Raw genomic sequence first — 26,293 nt, 5'->3', positions numbered from 1 at the left:
ATTCTTTAAATTACCTCAGCGAAGAATGAGAGGCTTCGTCAAAAGGATCTCTACCGGTGGACCTCAATTCTTTAATAATTATTCCTTCCCAAAGACAGAGTAGCAAGTGATTGTCAAGGGCCAGAAAAAGCGGTCATATAAGCCCTCAACAAAGGTGTGATAATGCTTTTTTGGAATGCTTGGAATTTGAATGTTATCACTCCTTTAAAATGTAACATAACTTCTATTTTTCTGTGTTTTTTTCCCTCTAAATTTACCATATACATCGATCACCTCGATCCTAGACTACAAACGGCACCAATGTAAATGAGATAAGAGCAAAACAACATCGCTGACACATACATCTGCGCGCGCGTGTTTGCAGGGCTGTGCGCATTCTTCAAATGCCTGCATATAGTTGCAACACTATCGCGACAACAATTCGATCGAGGAATGCGTGATCGTCTGGTCTGACGATAATAATGAATATACTTGCAACGTAGCATTTGTGATAAAAGAAATAACAAGATCACACACAGATCAGAAGGTCGTTTTACAAGTGCCATACCGAACCCAGCTCTGTCACCGGCAGTTCGATCATGGTGGGAAGGAAATGACTCAGTAGCCTGCTATCGATTGGCACGCTAATTGTACACAATCAGTTGGCGAACTGCCACTGTATGGTAGAGCTACCCATTACGAGTGATCCGACGGCTCAACGATGGTAAATGTGGGAGATAGTGCTACGACAGCACGATCATAATGATATCTTCCTGTGTTGGCATGTTTTGCACCGGAGCGCAATGAATCTGCATCTTCTTGCACCTGCGAGTGCGTTGCTGTGTGAGGGAGCGTATCGCACCAAACCGAAACCACTCTCGATCGCTATGGTCGACATTCCTCAACATCGGGTCCCAGCAAAAAGCAAGAAAAAAAGGGTATTAAAATAATAAGTCAATTGTGGGGAGACCTCGGGCGGGTGTGTTAGCGACGCTTGCATGATATTGGCATTCCACCTGTTTGCAAATCGAAGCAAATAATTAGCCTCTTTTCTTGTCGCCGTCGTCGTAGTCGTCGTTCACGTTCGTCGTATGACACTACGGCAATATGTCTGTTTTTCTGCTGAACTAGAGTTGACGCAATCGGTTGCGAATCGGTTGGTGTTTGTGTGGTTTGGTTGAAGCGCATATTAAGCTGCTCGACCCGATTGGTTGGCCGGAAGGTGAACCAATCGTGCAAATATGCACTCATAATTAAATTTTCATTAGCTTCACGATGCATGTGGTGCGTTGTGATGTTTTTCTTAATTTGAGCTTATTTTTCTATAATAATTAAAAGCCATACTTTGAAGATGACTCCACCTGGTAACGGACCAAGCAGCTGCAACTACGGATGCTTGATCGAATTACCAATTCGAACATCTACACCCCTTCCAATCAATAATTGCAATCCAGCACGTCATCCTCGCATGAATCGTTAAAAAAACGACATCTCCACAGGGGAAACGCACGTGCAGCGATGTGACCTGATTGTCCCCAATGCCTGCAATCAGTGTACGAATAAAGCTGGCGCTAGCGCTTCCGCACACGCGTCAATCTTTCCGGTCACAGTAAAAGGTGTGCACCCGGTGCAGCAACATGCACTTATGCTACTGTTGTTGTTTTTTTTATGTCTCTTGATCTTTCTCTCTGTTTTCTTCGCTACTTTGCTACACTCATTAATTTCCACCGGATGTGTCTGCTAGAGGAATGCCTTTGTTCTGTTGCTGTTATCATCATCGAAGACCCTTGGCCGGTATGGATGGATGGCTCATAAGGATGTGTTCCGTTTTCCGCTTCCGCCATTGGACGTTGTTCTTTATTATAGGGTCTGGGTTCGGAGGATTGTTTACCTCCTTTCATGACTTTCCTTTCCTTCAAAACTGCCGGGACCGACCGGTTTTCACGTTCAGTCGATGACAATTGGTTTTATCGATCGTTGGTTGAATTTTGTTCCGTTTTTTTTTTTGTTGTTGTTCCTTTTCGCCCAGTGTCTTCCTCTTGGGTGTCACGGCGTTCGATCGATAACAGAAAATGGCTCAAAGAAAGTGGTCTTCTCTCTGTTTATGGCCGGAGCGAGACGAATTTTGATCAGCTTCTGTTTTTTTTTTCGAAGCCTGCGTTCCACTTCCGGTGTCGTATGTGAAGATGAGCTTAGAAAATATTTAAAATACCAGTTCCGAAGGTTATCGTGCTGAAGAACTTCTGCTCGTTCGGGGTACGAGTGCGTTCCTTGACACACGGTACTCGTAATGGAACTTGTAAGGCTATTAAAATGGCAAGATGTTAATGTTTCCATTTTAATGTTTTGGTGGGTGACGCTAACCTTGAGAAATGTACCAACGGGACACGTAATGCACGACCAAAGCTGTTTTATTTCTCGTAAAACCCACGGTGAACTGTTGAAGCACTTAAATGAGAAATGAAAAATTACCCACAGCTTGGGGTTTTATTCGGAATTGCACCATACAACTGGTTCCTTTTTTCATATGTATAACCTTCGAAACAAGCTGAAATTTACTTTCGTTGCACAAATTTCTAAACTGCACTGCAACGGTCCCAAGAAAATATTTTTCGATCTTTTATAAAATCAAAACATTCCTCCCCTAACGAAACTATTTCACCAATCGATCCTCTACCAACCTTTACTCCCGTAAAAATGAACGTGTATCGATTGCCTACCAGGAATAGGGCCTGTCAAAGGGAAGCTGCCTAAAATATGTTTAATTTAATTACACGTTTTCCGATCACTTCACCCGGGCAAACCGATAATGATAGGGTTCGGTTGCGCTTCGGTACCGCTTGGACGTGTTTCACCTATCCACCGGCAGGGAGCGCTACGCCCGGGGCACTTTTCGCTTTCGATCCTAGTTCTAAGATTATTTTGCCGACTCCGATCACACGACTACCGGAGCTCGTTTCACTGCTCTCTCACCTTGGATTCCTTCTTAGCTCTTCCCGTTCTTCTCCTGCGCGAGCTGAGTGATGCGCGAGAGTCTATAATTTGACCTTCTTTAGAGCAGTTCATTGATTGATTTTGGTGTTTGGAGCGCGCAAACGTTTGAAAGTATCACCAAAAAGGCAGGGATCGAAAAGACACACTATCCGGTGTGTCGAGAGTGCTTAGGAGAAATACGAAATCACGTTGGCGTTCCCGCTAAGATGGAGTTGTGTGTGTGCATGAGTATGTACGTTAAATTGACGTTAGGCTAATTGCAAGCGCAATTGACTTGTTTGGTTCAATTTGGAGGGAAATTATTATTTTTATCCCAATTCGAACGCTCTCCGGATTGACTGTAGTGCAATTTGAATTAGAATTATTTTCCTTATTTTAACGCTTTGGATTTCTTGTTTTGTACAATGGGGCGAGCTCGCTGTTTTGGTGTTTAAAAAAAGGTGCTTGTCTGAATAAAGTACAAAACACTAAACACCTTCACCGAATGCCTGAAGAAGTGTTCTTTTCGCAATCGTTTTGCATACCTTTGTGGCAAGCATGCAATCATTTATCTTGCTCCCTGACAGCGCAAAACGCGCGAAGCTTCCATCTCTCAACAGCGCAGCCATATGTCCAGCGATTGCGGATCGACACGAGATACGATCAATGTTTGACGTGTTGCTCAAAAAACCGTTCACTTCACCGTGCGCCGTCATTTTCCAGCTTGCAAGTTTTGCTTAGCAAGCGGCAAACACCATTAAAGTATTCATCATTCGATCACCCGATGGAAAGTATTCAATTTTTACATTGTGTGTGTCGGCCTGTGTCCATTATGCAACCCTTGCAACGGGACACTTTGTCCCGCCACGTTCGTGAATGTCAATAATCGCCTGCCGATATCGGACCCATAATGAATAACACACAGCGTCGGGAGGGCGGGTGGAACAAGGTAAAGAAGAAAAATGAAGTCAAACCATCATTAACGTTTTGGAGCGGACAAGATAGAAGCTACCCTGGCCGAAAAATGAAATGAAACTTTCCTTCCCCATTGCGTCAAGGGTTCCCCGCTTGGCGGCGCGTTGATGTCTTTTCGGGCCGTTTTGTGCTGGCAAATGCTTTTGCTAAAATTCACGCCTAGCGGTGAACCGCACATTTACACATTCGCTTGCGGGAGAGTTTTTTGTTTGTTTTTTCGCCATCTTGCACGCTCTCTGTCTCTTCCCGATCCCCGCTTGTTCCATTAGCTCTTCCAGCGTTACAAGATGTGGTCGTAAATCAAAGTGACGCAAACAATATGTCTACCTTTTTGTTGAGCGATTCTACCTCCCCAAACTGGCGCCTGATCGTAACGATTCTCCAGAGTTTCAAACCTTTTAGGCAGCTACCAGGACGCATCGGCTCTTTGGCAAGTTGGACGTATTTTTGGACGAATTTTGTGTACGCCCCAGAGTCCGTCCGTTCACTCGCTCCCCCCGGGGGACAGTTGACACAGCTGAGATGTGAGCAGCGAAGAGTATTACGCCCTATACAAAAGCAGCAGCAACGACGATGATGACGAACCGCAGCAAATTGGCGAACGTGACGACGGCGACGATGATGCGTCGGTGGTGCGGATCCGGCCAGCCGGATACGAATCGTTGGAACGTAGCGCAGAAACAAAAATAACACGCAACTCGCAACCCCCCAAAAACAACGACCATCGAACGCATTAGCGTCTAGTGTCGTCCGCGTGTGTTTAGTTTTGTTTGACCATGTTTGGCACTTTTGGGATGTCTCGTTCGCGTTTTGCCCATTCCTAGCATGTTCTTTAACGGTTCTTTCGGTGCTGCTTCGTACGCGAGTTTTGTTGGTGTTGTTGAGGGGGGGAGTAAGGAGGCAATGGGAAGGAATGCTGAATAATTGAATTTCTTCACTTTGCATGTTATTTTTGAGTCGTTGGATTTTTTTTTCCAATCTCTTTTTCTCCTTTTCTTTTGTCATTGTTGGCATACTTTGTCGCCTCTGAAGCAACAGAACAGGTGCAGTACGGGGACGCCAAAACTTGTCCAGGAATGTCAGCCTACACTCGGGCGATAATTTGTCTCAATCGTCGCATAATCGAGGCACAGCAGAAGGCATGATTAATGGAAAGACATTTAAGTGTTTTGGGCAGTAAACGAGCACGGTTTGACACCATTGCGATGCTGCAAAACTATCGTTTCCATGGTCCAAACGATCATTCTGTTTCGTTAGTTTTGGGGTGGATAAGATGTCGGTCTGTCGGCAGTCAGTCTTATCAACCAGTTGACCGGGTAAACGACACGCACACTACGAATCCTTCCCAATCAACGATCGACAAATGTTCGTTTAACCGCCTGAAGTCGAGAAAAGCGAGAAAGAAGAATTAATTACTATTAATACCACTTTGGACTAATGGGCCATGGAGTGTAATCTCGGTAGAAAAGAACGTATACGCTGTACGAAAGCCTTTTGCGGTTTTTGTTTTCGGATTTTTTTTTTCGTCCTCTTTATCTTCAACTCCGTGACGGTGTTGAAGCTGCGGGACAGGTTCTCTAATAATCTTCCAATATACGGCAAGTAGTTAAACTTCATCAGCCGCAAAACTGTTCCGCTGCTTCGGTTATATACCAACCCCAACCAGCAAGCACGTGCAGTGTCCGTGTGCTGCTGGGACAAAGTTCTGAAAAATAGTCATCACCAAATCCCGATTGGTATCCATAAAATAAGCGCTTTTAATTAGCCCGACAGACTTCTCCCCGCTTTTTTGTGTGCTGCTAAGGGTGGAGATCAGATTTCTCCGCGTTCGCAGCAAAACCTTTGGACGGTTCCAAAACCCCCCAGCTATCGACACGCTCTCGTGATGGAATCATAAAGATATTCCCAAAACACAAATACACGCACAGCAGCTCCATCGCGGTACAACCACAGCGAAATGGGTTCATAAGATGCTCGCGCACACGTAACGATGCTAAAATTTATTGCGCTGCCTTCGCGAACGTTGACGATCGATACAAAATGGTGAATATTGATTTTTCTCTCGTACGTTTGATGCGTTTTATGAGCCCCCTTTGAGAAAAGTGCGCTATCGAAATCACACCGAAACGGAGCGGAAATTCGCTTGTGCAATGTTGTCGACATCGTCGCCGGGGCATCGCAAGAAAAGACGATCAACGATCGATGTCTCCGTAGCAGCATGCGTGAATAATTAGTTATTCAGCAACATACCAAGCCACACGCACAGCCACAAACATTAAAAAGACGCGTTTGTATGGGAAGGTCTCGACCATACCATACCAAGAAGCAATAAAAGGCCAAAACTTACGATCCGGTCCTCCACTTCTTGGAGGTCATTAATTTGTAAAGCTGTGTGATGCGTGCGTACCGACATACACGCATGTGTGTGTGAGTATGTTGGAGGAAGAATATGAGTAGAGTTTTATTTCATTTTTATCATCATCATTCGTCGTCGTTCGTCTCGAAGAAATAAAAACTCATCTCAGAAGGAGCAGCAGCATCATCAGCAGCTCACCACAAATTCCACATAACCCTCGAAAAACCCCCCTTGAGAAAAAGATTGGGGAATAAAGATGCCCAGAAATCAAGGTTCATCGGACAAAACACTTTCAGAAAAGCTTCCCATATGCCATCCATCATTCGAAGCGTTCTGTCCATCAACCGGTGTGGATGGCGGTGTGTGTTCGGGAGGCAACCGAGGCACAAACATTAACTGATCGTTTCTTGCTGCCTCGAGTTCGCGGCCAGTCCGCACCGTGCGGCGTACCGAAAATCTTTGATTTGCCTCTCGCCCGCCTTCCCGCATTCCAAGTGACCGCAGGCAAGTCCAGCAAAACGTTTAGCGATGGTTTGAGACTGACGCAGCTACCTACTGCTGTGCCTGCATGCGCGTGAGATTAGATATTGTTCGTTCAATTCTTAAGGTCCCAAAAAAAAAACCAGGCCGAGAATGCTACTTCTAGGGCAGACAGAAAATTCTTCTTTCGATCGTTTCTTCTCTCTCCCTTCTTAAGGTTGAATGATCTAACTGTGTTTATTTTTTTTTCGTTCGGTTGTTGTTCATTTCGTCTTCATTAACCATAGCTTGTTAAGGCCACGAACAAGCCATAAAAATAACACAGTTCAAACTCGTCTCGAATGTTTTCTTTTTTATCGCTCACTTGCACCGAGCACATTTGGGGAATGCTTTTCTCGAAATACTTTTCTCGAAAGTGTGAATCGGAACAAATAGAACCGCTTAAAGGGTTTCTTTTAGGTTGAATCGGAAAAAAACACAGTTTAAGGTCTCAATTGCTGCTTCCTCCAGAGTCAGTCAGGCGCACCACGCTCATTGTGGGGGTGATATCCTTCAAAATCGTCTCGATTGAACCTTCGGACCGTCCGTCTTCGAGCTCATCAAGAGGGCTGGGTGGGCATACACAATTAAATGGCTGCGATCGTAAATGCGAACAAAAACGGTGCTGCACGGGTGCGTTTTTTCTGTGCGCATGTGTTGTCCAACACCTCTGCACAGGGAGGGTGTTCCTCCCCAAAAAACAAAACACATTTCTGACCACTACACTACAGTGACCCCAAATCGGGCCAAGCGTGTTACGGGAATGCAACCGATGCGATGCTTGCACAATACGTAAACAGTTTCACTCGCGGTTCGTCGCTTGGATCGGCCCTTGGCGCAGCAGCTTCCCAACGTTTGCTTTTGTTGACCTTTTTTTTTTTTTTCGTTGGGCCGTTTCTTCTTCCTCCCGTACGTTCGATGCGTAAACGAAACGTGGTCGAGTCGCGTGGCACTATCCCACCTCTTAAGGCATGTGGGTGGACTGTTGTGGTTCGTTTTTTTTTTTCGCTCGATGTCTCAAAGGTCCCTCGTGCTGTATGCGGGGGCTGCCAAAAAGCATCCAAATCCCACCATCACCCACCCACATTGTTGTGAGAGTGCACGGGAATGCGTGGGACAAAATTTCGTGCGTATAGAATCGCAGCTTTCGGACGCTTTTACCACATTTTACTACCAAAGTGTCGTATTTTATATACGCTGGCCAGTTGGAGGGGAATGTATTTCGTTTTTTTTTTTTCTTGCCTGTTGCGTGTTTTTATATGTGTGCACTGTAAGAGAGGATTTTAAAAATCCATCGCTCTCGCCTAATCTAATGGAGCCGATTGTGATCGGATGCGGATAAACAACGTTAAATTGCTTTTATGTGACGTTTTCGCTCGTTTAGCCTGATTCACTTGCACGCCGAGAGAAGAACACGGAAGACGGCCGAACGTGCGATTGTAAAGATCCGGAATGATGGCAATCTCAACCGGCTTGTCGATCGCCGCCTGGGACAGAGATATTACTAGCCTCCGTGCGCCCCAAGGGAGAATATCCCAATCAGAGCTGGAGCAAGCAATCAGCAAACAACTCGAAGAGCGAGAGAGAAATCGGGATCAATACCAAGGAATCTTCGTGGAGAAGAACGTGTGGGGGAGGGGGGGTACAGGGTAAAAATGTGTCCCATTGCCGACCGTCAAGGAAACAGGTTGACCGGGTCCTCCGAGCGTTAGTTGACGTGTGATTAATATTAATTTATGTAATCACTCAAGAGATTTGAAATAAGTCGAAACGAGCAAAACAAAACACACACACACATACAAACATAGGGGTGCACACGTCGTACTACCTTTCGCTCCCACAAGTCACAGATGCCTCCCAGTTTCCCCGATTGTCACGAAATGGAATGACGTGAAGGGATTGCCGCTGGCATGGACGGGACTCCCATTATCATAATGCATTGCTGATCGCGCACCGCAGGGCCGAATGTGGACCGCCGGCACACGTTCGCGTAGAAATCCAATTTATCAGAAATTTATAAAAATTATCCTCAACCGAACCGGTGTGTTGGTGTTTTCTTTCCCTCCCCCCATTCGTCGAAAGGAGTCCCAGCGCACGGAACGTGAAATCGGGCACGCGCCATCAACGTGAATTTTGTCATGCAACCTGCCGCTGCTTCGGCTGCTACCGGTTGACCAGTAATTGCGCCCTGGTACACCATGCGTACGCGCAGAATTGCGACTTGTTGTCGTCGGCGACCACTGTGGCATAAATAGCTGGCTTGCGAGCCGGCCTTTCAGTACGTTCGTCTTGTTTTTCTCCCCCGATAATCAATGAACGACTTCGACGGTATCGTTAATTATTGATCTTCCGAGAGTTGACAAGCCGATTGCCTAGGTTATGCTTGTTTTTACTGCTTTATTTCGCCATCATCGCTTGCAGGGCTTACATTCCTGTAGTAATATAAATCACAACGTTGCTCTTTCTTCTGCTGATTGACTACAATCGTTGCCCTGCCGCTTCTCTTAACGTGCGTATATAAAATATCAATCGAGGGCCCCATTCAAAATCAATCCTACACAGGTAGTGATAAAAAAACTGGAAACCCTTCCTAGTGACAGAAATCAAAGCAATCAATAACTGGGAAGAGAAACTTCCAGCAAACAATGTAAACGGTTTTACGGTTACAACCTCCCGATCGTTGAGGACCACCCCGAAACGGGCACGCTCGAGACGGGACACAGAGAAACAACCAAATTCTCTCAAAGAAGCTCTAAAACGACTACCAAACATAACAACGAATCATTCGTGATCGTGATCATGCTGTACGCTCGTTGACTCGGGCCATGAGTTCTTGCTCACGCGCTTCACGGCCCTTTTTCCCCATTTTCTTCTCGTGCCATGATACTGTGAGTCACGATGGATGCAAAGTGAAATGGAAACGGTGCTAGCATGCACGGAACTTGCATGCTGCTCGGTGAAAGTATGTGTGACGATCGATGCGAATTTTCTCACCCTTCTATTATCCATGCAACACGTTTAAGATGCTTTTTTTTTCTTCCTCCCGCGGTAAATGTCGTGAGAGTTTCGGTGGGAAAATAAAATTGGAAAATTTCCTTCCCAACATATCATCCCGCGACGTGTTGCCATTTTCAGAACGTTCGTATGGGTGGTCGATCACAAATCTGTTGTGATCTGTTACCAGCATCATTAACGCTCGCGCTGCTCATATTTCTTATCGAACAAAACGGTTTTTTTTTCGAAGTAGAAGGAAGATTCGATTTCCAAACGCCATTATCATAACACTTCGCTTCATTGAACTATTATAATAATTCTTCTCACATTTGTACGCACATTTGTGGTGCTGTTTTGGGTCGTTTTCAGGCGAGAAGAGACGACACGAGACCGTGCACAATACACATCACATGGTCCGTTGTTTATGACCGGGACGTACAACCTGCCAACGCGCTCGGTTAGTTTTGTTTCCCCCGTCCGCTCGGAGCTAAACGGACTGCACAGTATTGCATTAAATCAATTTTATCGCCTTCTCAAAATGCATGTTTTTCCGCTGATTATGGTTCGACTGTTGCTGCTGCTGCTGCTCGCTGGAGCTAAAACGCTGAAGCACTTTAAATTAACCAACAATAAATTTTCTACTAATCCGATTAGCGGGTAATCGGAGCCTATTGTACCCTGGTGGCGGGTTCGCCAGTTTGTACGATCCTGCTGCCTTGGTTCGCTTTTCTGTATCGATTTCGAACGCTAGTGAAGAGAACAAAAGTAACGAGCTGGCCGGGAGGCTTTTGGTTGGACGAGCTTGTGAGATGAATGATCCAAACAAAGATAGATTGGTATTGAAAAGCTTTTAAAAACTCCTAAAAATGGCCATACACATCACACAAGTCACAATGGGAAACGACTGTGGGGCTCACCCGGAACGTGTAGGAGAGCAAACACACACACACACACACGCACGAAAAGCGAGAGTGTGTGGATTAATTTTAATTTGAAAAGTGAGGGAAGAAAAATAAAGCGAATACGCTGCTGAACATCTTTTGACCATCGCCCACCCCAAAAATGTCCAGAGTCTGTTTTCGTTGTGGTAGGTTCCTCGTGTGGTGGGCGTTGAAGTCTCCGCTATGAGTTTGGAGGTTTTTATATAATATTTTTTGTTTCTCAAAAAATTTGCAGTAAATGTGTTTTCATTTTTATTACTAAGCTTGCAAGCTAAAGCTCCTTTCGAGCTCACCTTACACACTACAGTCAGAGATTGAACTCAATAACATTCGCTTAAGGCTGCAAGGGAAAGGCTGGGCTCTATTTCTCCCTGCAATATGGGGATTAAGCCGTACGTGTCTATAAATATGCGCTTGCGCTGTCCACAATCATTGCTCTGTGCTGGGTGTTGCTGTGTCGTAAAGCTTCTTGCTCTTGCTCGACTTTTAACAGTTGGTCAAACAATTTCAACACGCGCCTCCGATCCCGTAGGTACCATACGATCGCTGAGGAGTGGTACTATACGATCACACATAAATACACATACACATTCACGAACAAATAAGATCTAAAACCTCGAAGAATGTTACAAGCGAACCATTCCCAAACGCTCCACACCTAAAAGGGTTCAGCAAGATCAGCTCGGACGCGTGGACAATGTCGACTTTACCACGGGAAGGCTATAAACTGGTGATGAATGTTCGTTTCCATACCAGCCACATCATGCACGCGCAGATCGAGAAACATGGCGTGAAAGATGAAGAAAATGGGGAGAAAAGAATTCTATCCCCAGCCTCAGGTCTAGTGGAGTAATGCTTTTGAGGCTATTGGAAGTTCCGCGTACAACAGGGCAAACATCTACGGAGTGAAGAACCTTCCTTTGCGAGTGTAGCTGTCATGTCGCCGAACATTGGTGTCTGGGCATGCAAACAGTGTCACGGAGGTCTTCCTCTACTGGTCTCCGAGTTCTCCGTGGTCACATGGATTCCAGGCTCGCTGTGGACTATTTTTCTTCCCTCATATGCGCGACACTAGCGCAGTACAACGGCATGTCGAGCGAACGCGTTGTGCGCTGCAAATAATTTAAAGAAGAAACCTATGGGTCTAAGAAGCAAGCGAAAGATAGCTGCCATAAAACAGAACGGACAGGAATCCTGATCAACGCCACCGTGTACGTGTACAAACCGCGTCCGAGAACGTCCGAGTGACGCGATGAAGAAGGGAACTGCTAAAAAAAGGTCAATAAAACGGCGTGTCTAAGTCTGCGCCACCAGTCGGCGGTTCATTATTTATTCATATGTCGAACGTGTGTGGCGTACCGAAATGGTACGCCAACTGGTCAGTCGCAAAAGGTCGTCCCCTGGTTCATGTTTTGCTCCTCGGACGTCGGACTCTTTGTGTCAACGGTGTCATCCAGTGCGCTGTATATGTCCAGCGTGGCTTATGACACCGTGCCAGCAGCTGCTAGTCAGGAAGTTGATACGGTTGCAGCTCTTAACCGTTCGTCGATGTGACACACAATCAACTTCGATGATAAATAAAACATCGATAAACGTACAAAAAAAAGTAAAGCTTTAATACGATACCAAGACCTGAGGCTACGAGATGGATCTTTGTGTTGGAGCATTTCGCGAAATGAGTTTGCAGCTGTTTCTCCTGCCGGCCGCAACCCGTTGCCCATGATTAGATAGTCCCATTGGAGCCGTTTCTAATTGAAGTTTCTCTCGACGAGCCCATCGACACATCTGTCAGTGATAAGAATCAATAATGCTGCGATGGATACATCGTGCAGTGCTGTGCGTAGCACGTGCTGAATGAACGATTTCATAAATATTGATTAGAAGTTGTGTCCAGGCATTCCGTTTACTAACAATCTATCTCTGTTTTTGCTCTCCCTTGTCTTTCCCCCCTCAGTATGCATCGGTACGAATGGACGAATGTCAGTGCCGGCGAATCGCGATTATCACTACAAAAATTTGCGCGATCGCTACACCAACTGTACGTACGTGGACGGCAATCTGGAGATCACCTGGATATCGAACATCACCGACCTCAACTTTCTTCAGCACATCCGCGAGGTGACCGGGTACGTGCTGATCAGTCATATCGATCTGCCGCAGGTCATCCTGCCCAGGCTACAGATCATCCGCGGCCGTACCACATTCAAGCTAAACAAGTGGGAAGAAGCGTACGGACTGTTTGTTTCGTTTTCGCACATGAACACACTGGAGCTGCCCGCCCTGCGCGATATTCTTGCCGGTTCGGTTGGGTTCTTCAACAACTACAATCTGTGCCACATGAAATCGATCAGCTGGGAGGAAATTGTGTCCGATCCGCAGTTCAGCCTGCAGTACACGTTCAACTTCTCGTCACCCGAGCGCGAATGTCCACCCTGCCATCCGTCGTGTGAGGCTGGTTGTTGGGGTGAGGGCGCTCACAACTGTCAACGGTTTAGCAAGCTAAACTGCTCGCCCCAGTGCTCGCAGGGTAGATGCTTTGGACCGAAACCCCGCGAATGTTGCCATCTGTTCTGTGCCGGCGGTTGTACCGGTCCGACCCAGCAAGACTGTCTAGCGTGTAAGAACTTCTACGACGACGGTGTCTGCAAGCAGGAATGTCCACCGATGCAGATGTAAGTATTTGTGCGAGTCCTATCGAGCTAAGCAATTTAGTGTTAACACAACATCCGATCTTACCCATCCATCAGATACAATCCAACAAACTACTTCTGGGAACCGAATCCCGATGGCAAATACGCTTACGGTGCGACCTGTGTGCGGAAATGTCCCGAGCATCTGCTGAAAGACAACGGCGCGTGTGTGCGCAAGTGTCCCAAGGGAAAGATGCCACAGAACAGTGAGTGTGTGCCGTGCAAAGGCGTGTGTCCAAAGACCTGTCCGGGCGAAGGTATCGTGCATTCGGACAACATCGGAAACTATAAAGACTGTACCATCATCGAAGGATCGCTGGAGATTCTCGACCAATCGTTCGATGGGTTCCAGCAAGTGTACACCAACTTTTCGTTCGGTCCACGCTACATCAAGATCGATCCCGAGCGATTGGAGGTGTTTTCGACTGTGAAGGAAATTACGGGTTTCATCAACATTCAGGCACATCACGAAAACTTTACCACGCTGAACTACTTCCGAAATCTAGAAGTTGTCGGTGGTCGTCAGCTGAAGGAAAATCTGTTCGCCTCAGTGTACATTGTAAAGGTAGGTAGTGTGCGCTCAAACGAACAACACTCTTGAAGATTTGCATATACTTAATTAATACTTCTTTTCGTTTCGTGCAGACATCACTGAAATCGCTGGAACTGAAGTCACTCAAGCGCGTCAATTCGGGCTCGATTGTGATACTGGAAAATAGCGATCTTTGCTTCGTGGAGGACATTGATTGGAGCGAAATCAAAAAGAGTACCGATCACGAGGTGATGGTACAGAAGAACCGTAATGCTACCGTGTGTCGTAAGTATTGATTTTCCTTTACCAAATTTCTTCAGCAGAAAAGGAATAGATGCTAACGAATATCCTTGCTTTTACAGATGCTGAGGGAATGCAATGTTCGGAGCAGTGCTCCAAGGCGGGATGCTGGGGCAAAGGACCGGAACAGTGCTTGGAGTGCAAGAATGTCAAGTACAAGGGAAAATGTTTGGACAGTTGCAAGAGCATGCCAAAGTATGTAGCAATATAAATAAGCTTATTTTATTCAAAAGACTCTAACGTAACGCTTATCCGTTACAGATTGTACCAAGTGGACTCAAAGACCTGTGGTAACTGTCACGATGAATGTAATGATTTCTGCTACGGGCCGAATGCAGACAACTGTGGTTCTTGCGTACACGTGAAGGATGGTCGTTTCTGCGTGGCGGAATGTCCAATCATGAAGCACGCAATGAACGGAACGTGTATCAACTGTCACAAAACGTGCGTTGGATGCCGTGGCCCTCGGGACACGATCGCGCCGGATGGTTGTATTTCGTGTGAAAAAGCAATCATCGGTAGTGATGCGACGATTGAACGATGCTTAATGAAGGATGAACCTTGTCCAGGTAATTGATCTTACGCACAGTGGATGATCTCGCTCTTGCTAATGAATTCTCTTTCTCTTTCGCTTAGATGGATACTACAGCGATTATGTGCTGCAAGAGGAAGGACCTCTGAAGCAACTGTCCGGAAAAGCGGTGTGTCGCAAGTGTCACCCTCGCTGCAAGAAGTGTACCGGCTACGGGTTCCACGAACAATTCTGTCAAGAGTGTACCGGCTACAAGAAGGGTGAACAGTGTGAAGACGAATGCCCACAGGATTACTATGCAAACGAAGACACCCGTATCTGCCTACCTTGCCACCAAGAATGCCGCGGTTGTCACGGGCTCGGTGCCGATCACTGTGACGAGTGTCGCAATCTGAAACTCTTCGAGGGCGATCCGTACGATAACTCAACCGCATTCACTTGCGTCAACAACTGTCCAGCTTCGCATCCTTACAAGCGTTTCCCACAGGAGGCGGGCAAGCTTGGTCCCTACTGCTCAGCCGATCCGCTCCAGAGTGGACTGCGAATTGAGCAACAAACACAGGTGAAGATCGTGATGGGCAGTGTGTTTGTGCTGGTGCTCGTGTGCATCGTGTTTGGGGTGTTGTTTGTCCTGTTCAGCCGACACAAGAACAAGAAGGATGCAGTTAAGATGACGATGGCATTGGCCGGGTGTGAAGACTCGGAACCGCTTCGTCCGTCGAACGTTGGACCAAACCTAACCAAGCTGCGCATTATAAAGGAGGCTGAGATTCGGCGTGGCGGTGTCTTGGGCATGGGAGCATTCGGTCGTGTGTTCAAGGGCGTCTGGATGCCGGAGGGCGAGAGTGTGAAGATCCCGGTCGCGATCAAGGTGCTGATGGAGATGTCCGGTTCGGAGTCGAGCAAAGAGTTCCTAGAGGAAGCATACATTATGGCGTCAGTGGAGCACCCGAACCTGCTGAAGCTGCTGGCAGTTTGTATGACCTCGCAAATGATGCTGATCACACAGCTTATGCCACTCGGCTGCTTGTTGGACTACGTACGCAACAACAAGGATAAGATTGGTTCGAAAGCGCTCCTCAACTGGTCCACTCAGATTGCACGCGGCATGGCGTATCTGGAGGAACGTCGACTTGTACATCGTGACTTGGCCGCTCGTAACGTTTTGGTACAGACCCCTTCATGTGTTAAGATTACTGATTTCGGATTGGCTAAGTTGCTGGACTACGATTCCGACGAGTACCGAGCAGCAGGCGGCAAGATGCCCATCAAATGGCTTGCCCTGGAATGCATTCGGCACCGTGTGTTTACGAGCAAGAGCGACGTATGGGCGTTTGGAGTGACTATTTGGGAGCTGCTGACGTACGGTGCCCGCCCGTACGAAAACGTTCCCGCCAAGGATGTGCCGGAATTGATCGAAATCGGTCACAAATTGCCACAGCCGGATATTTGTTCGCTGGATGTGTACTGCATACTGCTGTCCTGCTGGGTGCTTGATGCCGATGCGAGACCAACGTTCAAACAGCTAGCGGAAACGTTTGCCGAAAAGGCACGTGACCCGGGTCGATACCTTATGATTCCGGGTGATAAGTTTATGCGATTGCCTTCCTACACCAACCAGGACGAGAAGGATCTGATTCGTACCCTCGCGCCGGTTGCGATGGCTGCTGCAGCGGCCGCCACATCAACCGTCGATGTGCCGAGCACGATTGCGGAAACGGACGAATACTTACAGCCAAAATCGCGACCTTCAATTATGTTACCGGGACCGTCGGCGGTTGACCCGTCCGATGAGGTGCCAAAGTCACTGCGTTACTGCAAGGATCCGCTCAAGCCGGACGATGAAACGGACGGCAACGGCAAAGAGGTCGGTGTCGGTGGCATCCGGCTGAATCTGCCGCTGGACGAAGATGACTACCTGATGCCTACTTGCCAAAGCCAAAACCAGTCCGCGCCGGGCTACATGGATCTGATCGGTGTACCGGCAAGCGTTGACAATCCCGAGTATTTGATGGGCTCGACGCAAGCGATTGCGGCGGTCGCGCAGGGATCCATGGGATCGCATACGCCACCGCCCAACTCGCCGCACGGTATAACCATGCAGACGTCGTCACAGCACTCACAGATTCAACTGCAACCGATTCAACAGCCGCTACAGGTACTGCAACATCAGTATCAACAGCAGCTTCAGCAACAGCAGCAACAGCAGCAACAGCAGCAGCAACAGTTGCAACACCACCATCAACAACAACTCTCCCAATCGTCTCATCATTCGTCCTCTTCCAACGGCCCTAACGGTCCACCAGTCAGCCACACACCTTCCCTCAGCAACGCTAGCAGCAGTGTCGGTCTAAAGCAGCCGGACTCGATCATGCAGATGCAAGCGAGTAGTGCTGGGCTGCACCAGCAGCAATCATCGCCACCGACGCAAACGATCGGCATCCCACTGTCACCGACGGAAACGGAAGCGACCTCCTCCGAGCACGAGTACTACAACGATCTGCAGCGCGAGCTGATTCCGTTGCATCGTAACGAAACGACTGTCTAATCCTATCCCACCAAGAAGGGAACGTGGGTACGTCACCATCAGCTTGCCACCGGACTGAGCAATGCCTCCAAAAGCCGTTTAGCCGTACAACGAATTCCGAAGTCTTTAATAGCTGGTGGATTGTTTGTTTTTTTGTAAAGTTTATAGCATTTGGTTTTAGTCGTAGCGAACTAGAGCTCCGTATGTGCCTTTTCGGTAGCAGAAAATCGTTCCAGATGGTATCCAAACGTGAATCGGTATGATACACGTGCGCATTTAGTGGAAGAATGGGTAAATTGTACATACAAGAGATACGGACACAAAAATATCTTACATAGCTATTATAATGGTGCGCCCAGCATTTAAAGCACCGACGTAAGAACTAGTGCATAAGCCCACTAGGTACTTAAGCCCATCCGGGCAAACAGGCAACGGATACAACTAAATAGTTACAGTTTAGCCCTATACGAACGTAGTACAACAACGAGTGCAGTGTAGCCTAAGCGTATGCTCCAACTTAACTTTACTTTTAAACCTGAAGAAAAACGGAACAAACAAACAAAAAGATGTGCTTAACGATTCCGTTAAGCGACATTTGCTGCCATTTTCTGTGTAATCAACAGGACTCAAAACAGGAACGTACGCGCCAGAAGCCTAATAGATCGAAATCTGCCGACGTCTCGATAAAGCCCCCAATAAGAAAGAGAGACAGAGAGAGAGCGAGCGAGCAAGAGAGATGATTTTATTTCATTGGAATACCTGTGATACTACTTTTAAATTTCGTACTTTTACAGCGCACACGTGCGTGTGTGTGTTTTTTTTATAACATAATCGCTCATGGGTTTTGTTGAGATCCGGGTCGGACAGGTGCATGGGCACTTGATCAGCAGTAGAACTACAACAACAAATCAAACTTCACTTAATGATGTAATGAATGTAATGCAAAGATTTCGAGCAGCACAACATGTAAAGTGAACCAAAATCTGCACCCCGTTTCACACATAAGGATATCAAGAGTAGGTGATTTAAAGGAAGGAAGCTAACATGTAACACACTTATTTTACCTGACACTTGCTGTCCAACATCCAATATCCCACCCGCAAATATGCTTGCCTGCATACGAATGCTATACTTAAACAAACCGTGCCGGAGAAACATTGTGCAAGCGATGAGTTCATGAGAGGTTAACGTTCTTCTTTAGTGTACTTTTGTTACGTTGTTTTATTTCGAGGCTAGCCTGTCCTCTGTCCTGTGTAACTCCTCTTTTGCCAGCTGAACTAGTGTGAAGTGGATCAAAAGCAGCATCAAACGCAAGATAGCTTCGATAACTAAACATTCGGCAGCGTACTGTTAGTTTACATATTCTTAGTAGTTGGTTGTAATTCGGAGTAAGAGTGTCGAGGGTTGTACATAGTATATCCAATCATCCAATCCGTATTGACTGCTATAAAAAATCGTTCGAATAAATCAATTGAATCGTATGTATGTATCCTTTAGGAAGCAATATTGTACAGAAAGCTAGAAACTGTAAGCTAGTAGCGAGTGTTAGGGAGACGGAGCTATTGAATAGAGCTGACCGTTGCAGATCAGAGAGCAACAGCTCAGCAAGGATAGAGGATTTTAATTGTAAAGTGTAAAACAAAACGTGTCGAATGCCAAGCAAACTGATACAATTGCACATGCCACCAGAAAGATGCGTGTTCCGCAAGAATGTTGTTCAACACGCAGCAAACATTCACCGCAGACACTAGGGAAGCGAACAACAAAAATCGATTCTTTAAAAAAAAGGTAGAAAAACAAACACAACGAAAGCAATACTTTAATGCTCACCCATTTTAACCATTTTGCGGTTTTCTATTGCGGATTTCTATGGTCCTCTTCTTAACAAAACCAAAACGTATCAACGATAGACGCGTATACTATTACGAACTCGTGCCATTGTAATGTCTTCGTTTTACACGTTTGCTGGCTGTTAGTGATATAAGACGCTACCCAGTGTTTTGCGGGATCGAATACGAGCTAGCTCGATGAGGTAGGATAACATGCGATCCTGTGCATCTTTCTGCTGCGTGTGTGTGTGTGTTTTTGGTTAGGCGAAATGTATTGAGGAGTCCTTACTTGTTGACAGTTTTAAATTATACGTATTTTAAAATAATAATAGTTGACTTGTGTTTTTTTCTTCTTTTCTTTACTGTGGAGCATTGGAAAGAAATGTGGGGAGAAAGGGATTTCGTTTGTATCAACTGGATTTATACGGATTTTATTTTTTTTTTTACTACGGAAAGAAGTTATTTTATGTAACCTTTTTAAACTTCCATTCACTACCTCATTTACCTGTTATGCTCTCCTGTCCTGATGAAGGAAGAATCAGGTATAGTTATTGTAGAAATATTGTAGTTTTTCCGCAATAACTGGGCGGGGGCTGGAGGAATCAAGTTGAAGTGTTCAGCAAAAAGATGCACGGCCACAAGACACATCCAACGGTATGCCGGACGCCAGGATCGGACCAAGAATGAACGAGTTATTCCCGATTTTCCACGGGAATGTTTTGGTTTTTCCGCAATAACTGGGCGGGGGCTGGAGGGATCGGGTTGAGGTGTTCAGCAAAAAGATGCACGGACACAAGACACATCCAACGGTATGCCGGACGCCAGGATCGGACCAAGAATGAACGAGTTATTCCCGATTTTCCACGGGAATGTTTTGGTTTTTCCGCAATAACTGGGCGGGGGCTGGAGGGATCGGGTTGAGGTGTTCAGCAAAAAGATGCACTGCCGCAAGACACATCCAACGGTATGCTGGACGCCAGGATCGGACCAAGAATGAACGAGTTATCTTTGATTTTCCACGGGAATGTTTTGGTTTTACCGCAATAACTGGGCGGGGGCTGGAGGGATCGGGTTGAGGTGTTCAGCAAAAAGATGCACTGCCGCAAGACACATCCAACGGTATGCCGGACGCCAGGATCGGACCAAGAATGATCGAGTTATCACCGATTTTCCATGGGAATGTTTTGGTTTTACCGCAATAACTGGGCGGGGGCTGGAGGGATCGGGTTGAGGTGTTCAGCAAAAAGATGCACTGCCGCAAGACACATCCAACGGTATGCCGGACGCCAGGATCGGACCAAGAATGATCGAGTTATCTTTGATTTTCCATGGGAATGTTTTGGTTTTTCCGCAATAACTGGGCGGGGGCTGGAGGGATCGGGTTGAGGTGTTCAGCAAAAAGATGCACTGCCGCAAGACACATCCAACGGTATGCCGGACGCCAGGATCGGACCAAGAATGAACGAGTTATCGTTGATTTTCCATGGGAATGTTTGGGTTTTTCCGCAATAACTGGGCGGGGGCTGGAGGGATTGGGTTGAGGTGTTCAGCAAAAAAAAGCACGGCCACAAGACACATTCAACGGTATGCCGGACGCCAGGATCGGACCAAGAATGAACGAGTTATCACCGATTTTCCACGGGAATGTTTTGGTTTTTCCGCAATAACTGGGTGGGGGCTGGAGGGATCGGGTTGAGGTGTTCAGCAAAAAGATGCACTGCCGCAAGACACATCCAACGGTATGCCGGACGCCAGGATCGGACCAAGAATGATCGAGTTATCTTTGATTTTCCATGGGAATGTTTTGGTTTTTCCGCAATAACTGGGCGGGGGCTGGAGGGATCGGGTTGAGGTGTTCAGCAAAAAGATGCACTGCCGCAAGACACATCCAACGGTATGCCGGACGCCAGGATCGGACCAAGAATGAACGAGTTATCGTTGATTTTCCATGGGAATGTTTGGGTTTTTCCGCAATAACTGGGCGGGGGCTGGAGGGATTGGGTTGAGGTGTTCAGCAAAAAAAAGCACGGCCACAAGACACATTCAACGGTATGCCGGACGCCAGGATCGGACCAAGAATGAACGAGTTATCGTTGATTTTCCACGGGAATGCTGCTGGTGGAATTTCCCGCAAGAGGGGATATTCGGGGGAAGGGAGAACCCTTGGTTCCCTTAAATATTGAAACTTGACTCGTTATAGAGGGTTTTTTAAAAGACATATATAGAAAGAAACAAAATTGAGGATGAATTTCATAAAACTTGGAAAACACTCTTAAATTGAGCGGAAAAATTTTTGTCATGACGGAAAGAAAATTATTTTTGGACCACTTTTAAAATTTCCATTTGCTACCTCCACGCCAAGTATGCTCTCCTGTTACTCCTGGTCGAATTTTGCCGCATGAAAATCCACAAAAATTTGGCACAAAAATCCGACCAGAACCGACTGGTAGTAACAGGAGAGCATGCATTCGAGGAGGTAGCTCGGGCCGGCCGAAAAATTCCAAATCCAGTTTTAATTTTCGAAATCCAAGTTAAATTTGTGTTGGAAATTTTAAGTTTGGAATTCAACTCATAATTTTGAATCGGGATTTTAAAACTGATTTTGGATTTTAAGTTAGGATTTGGAAATTTTCGGCCGACACGAGCTACTTCCTCGAATTCATGTTCTCCTGTTACTACCAGTCGCTCCCAGTGGCAGATTTTCGGCCAAAACCGATCCAATTTTGATGCGGCAAAATTCGACCAGGAGTAACAGGAGAGCATGCAGTCGAAGAGGTAGCAAATGGAAATTTAAAAAGTGGTCCGAAAATAATTTTCTTTCCGTCATGACAAATATTTTTCCGCTCAATTTAAGAGTGTTTTCCAAGTTTTATGAAATTCATCCTCAATTTTGTTTCTTTCTATATATGTCTTTTAAAAAACCCTCTATAACGAGTCAAGTTTCAATATTTAAGGGAACCAAGGGTTCTCCCTTCCCCCGAATATCCCCTCTTGCGGGAAATTCCACCAGCAGCATTCCCGTGGAAAATCAACGATAACTCGTTCATTCTTGGTCCGATCCTGGCGTCCGGCATACCGTTGAATGTGTCTTGTGGCCGTGCTTTTTTTTGCTGAACACCTCAACCCGATCCCTCCAGCCCCCGCCCAGTTATTGCGGAAAAACCAAAACATTCCCGTGGAAAATCGGTGATAACTCGTTCATTCTTGGTCCGATCCTGGCGTCCGGCATACCGTTGGATGTGTCTTGCGGCCTTGCATCTTTTTGCTGAACACCTCAACCCGATACCTCCAGCCCCCGCCCAGTTATTGCGGAAAAACCAAAACATTCCCGTGGAAAATCGATGATAACTCGTTCAATCTTGGTCCGATGGTGGCGTCCGGCATACCGTTGGATGTGTCTTGTGGCCGTGCATCTTTTTGCTGAACACCTCAACCCGATCCCTCCAGCCCCCGCCCAGTTATTGCGGAAAAACCCAAACATTCCCGTGGAAAATCGATGATAACTCGTTCAATCTTAGTCCGATCGTGGCGTCCGGCATACCGTTGGATGTGTCTTGTGTCCATGCATCTTTTTGCTGAACACCCCAACCCGATCCCTCCAGCCCCCGCCCAGTTATTGCGGAAAAACGAAAACATTCCCGTGGAAAATCGGTGATAACTCGTTCATTCTTGGTCCGATCCTGGCTTCCAGCATACCGTTGGATGTGTCTTGTGTCCATGCATCTTTTTGCTAAACACCTCAACCCGATCCCTCCAGCCCCCGCCCAGTTATTGCGGAAAAACCCAAACATTCCCATGGAAAATCGGTGATAACTCGTTCATTCTTGGTCCGATCCTGGCGTACGGCATACCGTTGGATGTGTCTTGCGGCCTTGCATCTTTTTGCTGAACACCTCAACCCGTTCCCTCCAGCCCCCGCCCAGTTATTGCGGAAAAACGAAAACATTCCCGTGGAAAATCGGGAATAACTCGTTCAATCTTAGTCCGATCGTGGCGTACGGCATACCGTTGGATGTGTCTTGTGTCCATGCATCTTTTTGCTGAACACCTCAACCCGATCCCTCCAGCCCCCGCCCAGTTATTGCGGAAAAACCAGCAGCATTCCCGTGGAAAATCGGTGATAACTCGTTCAATCTTAGTCCGATCGTGGCGTCCGGCATACCGTTGGATGTGTCTTGTGTCCGTGCATCTTTTTGCTGAACACCCCAACCCGATCCCTCCAGCCCCCGCCCAGTTATTGCGGTAAAACCAAAACATTCCCGTGGAAAATCAAAGATAACTCGTTCATTCTTGGTCCGATCCTGGCGTCCGGCATACCGTTGGATGTGTCTTGCGGCAGTGCATCTTTTTGCTGAACACCTCAACCCGATCCCTCCAGCCCCCACCCAGTTATTGCGGAAAAACCAAAACATTCCCGTGGAAAATCGGTGATAACTCGTTCATTCTTGGTCCGATCCTGGCGTCCGGCATACCGTTGGATGTGTCTTGCGGCCTTGCATCTTTTTGCTGAACACCTCAACCCGATACCTCCAGCCCCCGCCCAGTTATTGCGGAAAAACCCAAACATTCCCATGGAAAATCAACGATAACTCGTTCATTCTTGGTCGGATCCTGGCGTCCGGCATACCGTTGGATGTGTCTTGTGTCCGTGCATCTTTTTGCCGAACACCTTTGCCGGGTTGGTTGGGGTGCGTCACGCGCTTGGGTACGTGACCCTTACTTTCTTTTGTATTTAGAGAAAAGATTTATTTGGCCATAGTTGTTTCTGTATTAATGTCAGAGAGCAGAAAAGAGCATTTGATCATAATGGATGACAATTGAATACTAAAAAATTGTTAGAGTTTTAATGCAATCCTAATAAAGATACTTTATGTGCATGAATTTTCTGGCTTTTTGAATGTTTGTCAGATATTGTTTCACATACGAACTTCAGCTAGTGCCGAGGACGACATCAATATTGATCGGAATTTGTTTTCTGATTGTGAGCAATCAAACAAATAAAAATTTCGAACTTGCTTTAAGTCATGCAGGCCGGCTAAAACCAAAATAATGTACGGATTGCGTGTTGTGGGATATTTTTCCCTCAAAGTGCTTTAAATAACTGTTGTGATCTTTAATCGCTGCTTTTTACACTTTTTCAATATTCTCGATGATAATGAAGAGTTCACAAATTTATATTTTTCATTTTTATTTATTAAAAAAAAATATTTCGTGTAAGTTATGCAGAAAGCACAGTTAATCTTATATAACATATTCCCTTTCATCATCATTCATTAATTTTGTCCATATTTTAGCGAATGCAACAACCTTGCGTGCTAAATGTTCGTGAACAACATTGCGTACAAGTTTCGGTGGTTGCGTACGGGGCTGCATCATGACTGAATTGACGTACGCAGCCAAATTTATTTGAATTGAAATGGGATTACTCGTTGGACGGAAACTGTTGGAAAACTTGAAGGAACGCCATTCTTTGCCCAGATGATGATCGATTTAATACCTTTTAGCCGCTGATTTGACTGAATTTTAGAAAATTTTACTACACTCTTTCCATTTAGAATGCAATATTCTATTTAAAACATTTTATATAAATTACATATGCATTGGGGCGGCTCGGTGTTGTAGGCTATAGCGGCGCCGGTCTTCAAACGGCAGGACCGGGGTTCTGTTTGTCAATGGCACCCCTCCCGCCCCCGCCAACAAGCAAAAAAACAAAAAAAAAACATGGCAGAAATGCCTTGAGAAATATGTACATAATCAACACAGGAAGAGATGTCTGTACGGCGCCGAGTAATTTAATCTAATTTAGTTATTCACCAAATTCTAGTATCATCGTTTTTATTTTGAATGCTAAGAAAGAAATAAAAACTTTCCAAATTGGATTTATTACTATGTGTCTTTGGGTCGCGCATCTTTTTATTGAACAACTTAAGCCGATCCTTTCGGCACAATTTAATTGCAGTATCTGCAGTCTTTTATTTAGATCAATGTTCAGCGATCATTTAAATAGTAAATGTTAGTTATAAATCCGATTATATGGCTTCACCCGGGTAGCAAACATCGGAAACTTACCGATACTTGGATTCAATTTGATAGTGGGCCTCAATTTTCACTCCGCTTAGGAAGGCTAAATTTGGATAGCAGCGCCGGTCTTCACACGGCAAGATCGGAAATAAAATCTCATCAGGACCATTCCTCCCTAATGAGAACTGACTGAAGAAGAACAATGTCATCACCATACAAAATGAAGCCACTGAATACAAAAATGATGCTCTTTTTCACTTAAAGTCACAATTACTTTATTGCTTTGCTAAACATTACAATAATATTAATACACTTTCGCTTTCGACGGGTGTGAATGTATGTATTTATGTTTGGTATCTTACAGATAGCTAAACCCTAGAAAACAATCAATACCTAATCGTTGGTTAATAAATTAACTTACACTACAAACAATTGCTTTAATCTTATCGCCGACCTAACAATATCTTACTTTTGCTAAGAAACGGTCCATTACAATCCAGTTGTGGAGTAAATTCCCATACCTTTACGGCGCAAAACGAAAGAACTACTACCACGCTTCCGTTGCTAGTGCAAAGAGTTTACTGGTTCTGTTCGGACCGCCCTATTGCGGTATTTACAACTTACAAGTCTTTCAAGCAAAGAAAAGCTTCCCATCTCATCGAACAGAAGTCTAATCACAAATTTCTATGTTGATGCTATTTTCACTATTGGTATCGGTTAGCTTGGAGCGTACGACGGCCGAAACAATGCTGCAGCCTTCCGAGTCCTCACCGACCGACTGTGGCGATGAGGACGAACGGTAGTCGGAGGAAGATTTACAACGCCCCGCAGTGACGGGTGTGGCTGAAGGTGAGGGACACGACTTGGACGGTGACACGGACGGTGAGCAGTGGTAATGGTATTTGTCCTCAAGCAGCGAATCCGAATGCGCCTTACCTCCCGGTTCCGAAACGCAGGTGATGGTAACACGATCGTCGATCTTCTGTTTCTTGCTTTCGGGCTTCTTCAGCAGCTCCTCGATGGAGTACGGATTGCGCTTCTTCGAGATGGATGTCTGGAATGTAGGACAAGAAAACCAGACCCATGAGTAAGAAAATTGTTTCAAAGTTACAAAACGTTTTTTCG

At 46.0% G+C, this 26,293-nt stretch overlaps 3 protein-coding genes across 7 annotated transcripts in view; 1 reads left to right on the top strand and 2 right to left on the bottom strand.

Annotated features, from left to right (window-relative positions):
- LOC126563823 (epidermal growth factor receptor) overlaps positions 1-26,293 on the top strand; it is a 371,336-nt gene that overhangs the window by 74,015 nt on the left and 271,028 nt on the right. For 2 of the 4 annotated variants that reach the window (XM_050220587.1, XM_050220585.1), the window contains exons 2-7: positions 12,692-13,409; positions 13,485-13,992; positions 14,073-14,244; positions 14,322-14,454; positions 14,521-14,828; positions 14,896-17,017. In XM_050220587.1, coding sequence (XP_050076544.1) covers positions 12,692-13,409; positions 13,485-13,992; positions 14,073-14,244; positions 14,322-14,454; positions 14,521-14,828; positions 14,896-17,017 — 3,961 coding nt within the window. Of the gene's footprint in view, positions 1-12,691; positions 13,410-13,484; positions 13,993-14,072; positions 14,245-14,321; positions 14,455-14,520; positions 14,829-14,895; positions 17,426-26,293 lie in introns of those variants that run through there. The other 2 variants (XM_050220588.1, XM_050220586.1) reach the window with 2 other exon arrangements.
- LOC126564362 (zinc finger protein ZFP2) overlaps positions 1-26,293 on the bottom strand; it is a 505,414-nt gene that overhangs the window by 387,637 nt on the left and 91,484 nt on the right. The gene's annotated exons all lie outside the window — the stretch shown is intronic.
- The window catches only part of LOC126565923 (paired box pox-neuro protein), a 28,398-nt gene continuing 27,943 nt past the window's right edge, over positions 25,839-26,293 (bottom strand). The window contains exon 7 of the mRNA XM_050223126.1: positions 25,839-26,222. Within this exon, the coding sequence (XP_050079083.1) occupies positions 25,839-26,222 (384 nt within the window). The remainder of the gene's footprint in view (positions 26,223-26,293) is intronic.

The sequence above is a fragment of the Anopheles maculipalpis genome, chromosome 3RL (genome assembly GCF_943734695.1).
Source record: "Anopheles maculipalpis chromosome 3RL, idAnoMacuDA_375_x, whole genome shotgun sequence".
Lineage (NCBI taxonomy): Eukaryota > Metazoa > Arthropoda > Insecta > Diptera > Culicidae > Anopheles > Anopheles maculipalpis.
The sequence above is the reverse complement of the archived record's forward strand: the minus strand, read 5'-3'. Positions and strand labels throughout refer to the sequence as shown.